The sequence below is a fragment of the Lactuca serriola genome, chromosome 1 (genome assembly GCF_051521515.1).
Source record: "Lactuca serriola cultivar US96UC23 chromosome 1, Lser_US96UC23_V15, whole genome shotgun sequence".
NCBI lineage: Eukaryota > Viridiplantae > Streptophyta > Magnoliopsida > Asterales > Asteraceae > Lactuca > Lactuca serriola.
Window position 1 is genome coordinate 88,472,616 of NC_136408.1, and position 8,153 is coordinate 88,480,768.

The 8,153-nt window shown below is 36.4% G+C and overlaps 1 protein-coding gene across 3 annotated transcripts; it reads right to left on the reverse strand.

Moving 5' to 3' along the window:
• Nucleotides 1-475: 475 nt before the first annotated feature.
• LOC145094666 (putative WD repeat-containing protein C2A9.03) lies at nt 476-3,736 on the reverse strand. 3 transcript variants are annotated; one of them, XM_079032778.1, is made up of 10 exons: nt 3,594-3,736; nt 2,867-3,038; nt 2,572-2,730; nt 2,398-2,484; nt 2,201-2,335; nt 1,914-2,024; nt 1,712-1,803; nt 1,530-1,635; nt 1,194-1,280; nt 476-1,123 (listed from the first exon to the last, which is right to left on the reverse strand). In XM_079032778.1, the coding sequence occupies exons 2-10, from the start codon at nt 2,993-2,995 to the stop codon at nt 710-712; spliced, it is 1,320 nt and encodes a 439-aa protein (XP_078888904.1). In that variant the 5' UTR covers nt 2,996-3,038; nt 3,594-3,736; the 3' UTR covers nt 476-709. The 3 variants fall into 3 exon arrangements, with proteins under 3 accessions (XP_078888904.1, XP_078888899.1, XP_078888901.1); XM_079032773.1 differs by having other exon boundaries at nt 2,572-2,739; XM_079032775.1 differs by lacking the exon at nt 3,594-3,736 and adding an exon at nt 3,441-3,462 and having other exon boundaries at nt 2,572-2,739.
• Nucleotides 3,737-8,153: the final 4,417 nt, after the last annotated feature.

The window sequence follows — 8,153 nt, forward strand, 5'->3', positions numbered from 1 at the left end:
GTATTATTTACATACAAAAATCAATGTAAAAGTTCCTTCGGTGGTGATATATAGTTTCCTTTTAACCCTCAGAAATGACCAATTATCTAATCTATACAAAGTCTAACTCCATCTTAGAACATCTGTAATATGAGTTATGCGTTTTTTCATATCTTTTTTCATTGTTTATTCATACAAAATAGCTCTCGAAACAAAAAGCTAGGTTTTCAAATCAAAGCTTTTTTAAGTTGTTCGTTAAATAACAACTTTTTTTTGAATTTTTCAATAATTACGATGGGTTGCATATTTTTTCCAACCAATAGTAATGAAACAACATATACAAACATCCTATAAAAAGACAGTTGTGAAAACACAAAAAAAAAACATACTTTTGTCATGAATCTCACTATGATCACATCACATTCATGATCCCATGTCGATTTTTTTCTAATACAAAGAAAAAAAAAACACATACTTAAGTACTTAACAACAAACATTTAACAAGCAACAACACCACATTTTAACACATACTTAACAACAAACAAACATTTCTCAACTTGACATACTTTTTTTTTTTAACTATACATTTTCTTCTCTACCCACCACATTTTAGACAATACAAGTTCTTAAGTCTCTCTCTCTCTCTCTCTCTCTTCTCTCTTTCATGAAACAAAAACAAAAACAAGTTATTTGAATTCAAGACAATTTAATTATTCTTCCTTCCATTCTACTACATGAAGGAATCAAGATAGCCATACTTATGCCTTTTGTTGAACTGCAACAAGCTTGCATAAGTCCTATCCCATACTCCAATATAAAGTGTCTCATCATCAGGACTCAAAGAAACCCCAGAAATCTCCCCAAAAAAGTCAATCTCTTGCCTTTTTTCATAGTTTAATTCCGTGTTATAAACATGAACAAAATCCGCCGGCTCAGCCACCACCAAAAACTGCCCGTCTGATGAAAACCTCACTGACCGAACTGCCCCCATGTTCCCCTTCAGAACCGAAACTGGACTTGACAGGTTTCGTAGGTCCCACACCCTGCATGTTTTGTCTTGGTTTCCTGTTGCAAATATTGTTCCATTCGGGTGCCATGCGGACGCAAATGAGTAGTCCAGGTGGCCTTCCACCGTGGCAACCGTCTGCCACATCAGATATGTTTATTAATTTTCATCCAAAAACTTCATTAAAATTAAAAAAAAAAGTTCTTGCCTTTCCGTTCATTGAGTCTACTAGTAATCCATCAAGATGATCTCCAACTACTGTTATCAGTTTCCGATCTGGACTCAAAGATGTATGCTGCAACAACAAAATGTTTGTCATTTGTTATCGTGGGAATGGAATTGCTGATTCCGTTTGGTTGGATGGAATGGAATGAGTCATGTTTCGTTGGAATGGAAATTAACAAAATAGAAGGGATCACATATTCACATTCCATCGGGGAAAACAAACACAAACGGGTATTTTTTTTTACATTCCTACGGAATGTGTGATTCCATTCCGTTCCTTTCTTGATTCCGTTGTACAAAAACTAGCAAAGAAGCTTACATTGACTGGCCAAGGAAAGCGGAAGTGATTCACAAGCTGAAATCCCTCCATGTCATATTCTCTCACACCACAATCATTATTTGAAGCCATAAAATGCATTCCACCACTACAAATATTATCAAAATATCAACAAAAATATATTTTTATAAAAAAACAAATAGTTAAAAAAACACAATTATTACCTCAAGGTGTCGTATATCTCAATAGCATTTGTTATAGCATTGTCTTCATAAGTTGTCCTTGTACAAAAACTCACCCCCTGTTTATCCAATCTCTGCATCATCAAGATTCCATGTTAGGACTAAAACAAAAATACTTTTTTTTTTATTTTGAGTTAAATCTTTTACTAAAATCATATTTCTTTTTTTTTTTATAACAAATTACCTTACAAGCAAGCTCTCCTTGAAACCCTCCTGCCACCAAGAAATCATTATTCACTGCAAGTGTACTAATTTGAGTTTGTGTAAAACCTTCCAACAAACTTCCCGCATGTTTCTGTATCCCAAAAAAAAATATCAGATTTTCAAATCACAAAAAGATTTAAAATTTATCAAAGAAATTAAAATTCTTGAATTTAGGTCAAAAATGATACAAGACACAATGTGAGAATGTCATTTCTGTCTTTTTGCAACTTCAAGAACATTATGATGAATGAAAATAAAAGTAAGTACCTCAGTAGGTGCCACGTGTCCAGAAAAGTTTAGAATCTCAGTCAAGTTTTGTGATAATGATGACCAATGCATGATTGAATAGTTAGACATGAGATACACATCATGCTTTGAGGTAGCCCATACCAGGTTCCTTAGCTGTATACCAAAGAAAAGTTTAGAATCTTTGAGGGCTTTTTGGTAATATCAATCTAATATACCTGAAAATGAAGGATTGTAGGTTTCACTGATCTTGTATTATGAAAGAACTCATAGTAGTTACCACCTTTGGACTTCTGTTTACATTTCTGTATACAACAACAACAAGAACAAGAAAGTTTTCAGAATATGAAGTGTGGAAAAAGAATGAAAGTAGATATTTGTATTTGTAGTACCTTATCAACAGCATCACCAGATAAGGGAATGTTTTCATAGTTTCTGTATTGTTCAAGTCTTGTACGCCTGTAACTTTCCCTAGTTATATTCAATCTTTCCCATGGAATGCCCTGGATATCTTTCCCTGATCTTGCTTGAGCAGAGGACGTATCCGTCACCTTTGTAAGCTACTCAAAATTAGAACTTAAAAAGATATGAAATCAAGGGTATTACATAATAGATCATGATACATATACATTTGATGTTAGATTCTGGACTAAAAAAGACTAAAAGGGATGAAATTGTTAGACTAACCATTTCGTAATCTTCAAGATTTTGATCTCCACCATTGTTTTCCTCTCCATCCACATCATCTGCAAAGTCTGACATGTCACCTTCTTCTGCCATGTAGTCAATTTGGTCAACTTCGTTGTGAGGAGGCATCCTAGAAATCACTAGGTATGATGTTCTTTTGTTTTGCAAGAATCTGCAAATGGAAGATAGCCAATTAGCCAAAAGAAGATGCAATTAACTTCCTCACGCAATTTGGAAGCATAATTTGGTAATTTGCAACAAAATCAAACATATAAGATAAACAGTTTGCAAGTAAAGGCACACACGAACAAAGAATGAAACAAAAGAGAGCATCTTTACATTGCGGCATAAAAACAAACAGGTAGTGTGCATGTTAACTTAATGGTTGCAATTGCTTCCCAAAAAAGGGAAAAAAAGAAGACGAATTAACGGATCACAGTGCGAAATAGTTACATAATTTAATTTAATGTATGCTCAAGAAACCCTACGTACTGAACAAAAAAAACAAAAAAAAAAAAAAAAAAAAAAAAAGACCTAATTCATCAACTAACCGAACAAAAATAGAAAACCCTACTCGTAAATTACTGAAATTTACGATCTGAAACAATCCCAGAAAGCGAAACCAAGAGGGGCGAGTAAAATTGAAACGGAAGAACTCCAAGATATGTGTATGTTACTTTCTAAAGGTGGAATTGTAACAGGAGAGAAGGGTTTCGTACGAACGCACCTGATGAGAAAGATCCTTTAATTTCTTCCTTGGTTTCTGCAACAGATGCACAGGGATCAATCAGCTCAATCTCTCCTCCAGTTGTGTGTAAAAGAAAAGAAAAAGGAAAAGGAAAAGGAAAAGGAAAACCCCCTTCTCTTCAAGTCTATCTCCTCCTCATTAATCCTCCCATCTACTTCTAAAAATCGGATTACATGAATCATTTGTATTTTCTGAATACATTATACAATTACAATATAAACTGTTTCTTTACAATTGGAATTGTATACTTTATTTAAATTTGTTTTAATAATCTATAACGTCATTTTTGTATTCTTGTGATGGTAAGTAATTATATTATATTAGATCTAATATATTTATTAGATTATCAAGTCAAACAATAATTTTATAAGTTATTCGAATGATTTATTTGGTTTGCTTTCAACTTTACAGTTTTACTAATTGATAAAGTTCCCAAAAACTGATAATTTGTATACTTGCGATGTTTTCTAGAAACATTTGAAAAGTTGATGTGTGATGAAAAAAAGACGAATTATGTTAAAATTGTGCTAAGAATGTGTATCTAGATGTAACTCTTCCTTAACATAAAATGTTTCTTCATGACAAGATACTTCTTTGGGAAAACCCTAGAAGCCATTATTACATGTGTTTTAAATCGTTCATCATATGCTATTTCCTATTAGATGCCATGTAAATGAAATGTAGTTCTGATCCACTTTGAAGTATTACCATCTATGTCCTCTTTCACAAACAATATGTTTCGTGTTAAAGAGCCACACATCCCATGTTTAAACATAGACATCGATGTATACCCAATCCCCTTAACCATAGCGGCTAGTGGTTTCAAGTTTCTTGATACAAGGAATCATATAAGGGTCGGTGATCGAGTTTGAGGCAAATGACCGATGCCTTGAAAGAATTATTTCCCTCGATGATGGAACCTTTTAACAAATTTCATGGAGATTGTAACACCTGCAGATTCGGGTTAGTCAATTTAGAGACAATAAACGTTAAAAATGACTTTTTGATATAAAATTATATAGAATAAATAATCTTAACCAAAGTATAGTATATGTCACAAAGATTCTTTACATATAAACAATGTTGAAATCTGACTTATAACGAAGAAGTTATGACCCGTCGAAGTTTTGCGACAAAACCGACACGGCTCTGCCTATCGTAAAAAGTAAATTTTTTACAAAATACTTTTTAGCCTTAGCGATCTACACGAAAGTCGTACTATACGTTAAACCGATAGCGTCCATATAGAGAATGTTCAAATCTGACTTCATTTAAGGGAGTTATGAATTTTCATAGATTTTGTATAGAAGTATACAGGCCGGAAATCGAATTTTAGATCGATCGATTCTTAGCCGAATCAACCTAAACGAGAATCGAAGATCTCGTTAATAGGAGCTCAACGATATAAAGACAGTCGAAAACGGACGTCGGATGACAAAGTTATGAATTTTTAACGGACTTTAACTATCTAAGCCTGTTAAAATATAACTTTAATAATAAAGTCAAAATTAGAGACGAAGTCTAAACGGAAGTTGTTGATCCCGTCGATACCTACGCATCGATATAAAAAACGTCAAAAACGGAGCTCGTATGCAAAAGTTACAAATTTTAGAAGATAATTAATTTTGGGCTAAATCTGTGAGTGACACATGGCGCGATCTGGGCCGCACCTTCTTCCCCAGGGCTTGGAACGAGATGGCGACACATGGCATGCGAACGCTCATCATTCAACTCTTGAATGCCCCCCGTTCGGCCTTCAGACAGCCTATAAATAGAAGGCACAAATCACTCCATTCTTCACACCTTTCTCACCCATTCTCTCCCAAACACCCCCAAAACCTCTAAGCCTTTCCCTAGCAACTCCTAGGTGTTAAAAGCGAGCCCTGGAGTGCCAGAAGGCCCCGAGAAAAATAGCTTTCAGCTCAGAAGTTGTGCCCACACAGAGCCCGGTTCTTCGCTAAACCCCCACGTAAGTAAGTTATGCTTACCATGTAACATCCCGAAAATCAAGGGTAAAAATTTCATTTTTATTATATTCAAAACACTAGTGTAATTTCATCCAAACATTGAAAAGCACTTCAAATAAAACAATTATTAGAATTCATTCCCAAAATCACATATTGCGGAAAACACGGGGGTATGCGCTGCGATCAAGCCGGACCCTTCCCTTTCGAACCAAAAGTACTTGAAACCATAAACCACAAACTGTAAGCACAAAGCTTAGTGATTTCCCCAAATACCACATACCAAACATATCAAACATATCAAACAAGCTATACATATCATACATATTCGATCAATCAATAAAAGTGTTATGTGCCAACCATAATCTTGCCATTATGCCACGAGCTGCCTCGTGGTCTTCCTTGCCATGTCGAGGACAAAACCCTGGGTCTTACAGACAAGTGTCAGGAGCCACCTCCGGGTCTTCCATTCAAGTGTCACAAAGACAACTAGCATACAATCTACACTACTTAGCTAATTAACTGCCAGAGTTCAAACTCTGGTCTTGCATACAGTTTGCCAGGAGCCGCCTCCTGGTCTTTCATACTATCTGCCAAGGGTTACCCCCGTGTCTTCCTACATTACATAAACCAAATGGGCTAGCATTGGTGCCTTCGACCTATAGAACAGTGAGGAGACTCACCTTGAATGTAGAAACTCACTGAAAGAAATCCATAGTTGCCACCCTGACGACTCCTCCGAGTTATCAATACCAAAATAACTCCCAATTAGCAATTGGATTCCAAACTATGATCCATAATCCATACTTTGGGTACTCCTAACTGAGGCCCAAGCCCAAAACTACAAGATCCATAAAGGCCAACTAATGGCCCAATTTTCCAAATTGGGCCCACCCCTATATGGGCCTTATCCTCAAGCCCAAAACTTCCCTTAGTCCAATAACTGATCTCAGATGGCCTAAAGGACCAAGTAACAAGTCCAATAAGGTGGCCCAAAGGTGCGAAGCCCAAAAATACACCAAGCCCAGTCCACGCCGAACGTGGGGCGTACGCTCAGTTACGTTGGGCGTACTCGAGGAATCTAGATCGCGATCTCAAATCAATACGTGGGGCGTAACCTGGCTTAATTCAATTTCAACTTTATGGCTTAATCACTTAAGCCCTTTGCATCCAAACTTCAGAGGACCTTAAAATAAAGCTCTTAGTGCATAAAGTCGGCACCTTTATGCATTTGCATGACTTAATGGGACCCAACAACCAACTCAATCCATTAAGACCCATTCTAATCCAACTAGAACATGCATGGAACAATCTTAAACATCAAGCAAGCATTTGTATGAACTATAAACATCATAAGAAGAAAGATTTATCACTCCAAGCTCTTGGAGTGGCTCAAACTCATAAGGAGAACTTAATACGCCATAAAAACCCTTAATCTTGCCCTAAACTCAAACTTGCACAATAAGAAGTCAATATGAGAACTTTATACCTTGAATGAGCTGGAAATGAAGCCAAAAGTCTGGATCTAAACGTCCTCCTTTGAACCACAAGCTGGCACCAAGCACCCTTTTCTTGAAAATGAGCAAGAACACACCAAAAAGCACACTTAGATCTCTCAAATACTCAAAATGATATTAGGGTTTCCAAAACGAGGCTACAATGCAATGGAGGCTAAGAAAGGAAAGAGCCTTGAGCTCATAAAGATGATTAAATAGTGCCCAAACCCTAAAAGTTAGGATTTGGCACTCTGACCATTACGTTGGGCATACCACCAGCTTACGTTAGGCGTACCCAGCCACACACGCGCATTCCATCCTTGCATGCATGGGACCGATTTGCCAACTATTTCCATTAGGGGCCAATTCTGCCAATATCTTCAAAATGCTATAACTCCCTCATCTTGGGTCCGTTTCCAACGAACCTTATATCCACGAAAAGGTGGAGAGAAGCCCAATGCTTCTAATAACACACCCAATCCTTAAAACCTCCCGAACAAAACCCAAAATCCATAAAATACCGAGTTCGCAAATTACAATTCTACCTTTGACCTCCGAAGGCACCATCGAACACTTGGATCACTTAAACCATAACACCTACATCCGAAAAGGGTCAAATTATTTCTTCCCGAAGACCCTAAGCCTTACGAAAACTGATGATTGGGCTGCAGCCCCTAATAACAAAGCAAATCCGAAACCAAGTGTTACATACCATACTTTAAGTATAACTTATGTTTAAGTTCGTTATCGTTATTATGAACCTATAAACAAGATCCATCAATGATTAAAAGTCGTTATACTGATTGATCTACTTATAGGGATGATGTCTAGGTTGTGATTTAGTGGTGTTTAAAGTGGGATTTCCAAACAGTATACTTCGTATACCAAACGGACCCTACGTCAAATATGATCATACCTGGTTGTTCCTTACTTGATAGATCTTGAAGTAGACTTTGAGTTAATGATAAATCTAGACTAATAATTAGTCACAATAAATATTAGACTAAAACTTAGTGATAATGATACTAGTTTTCGTCAAAAGAAAAAGACAATTGTTAGAAGCGAAGCGCTGCCCGAAT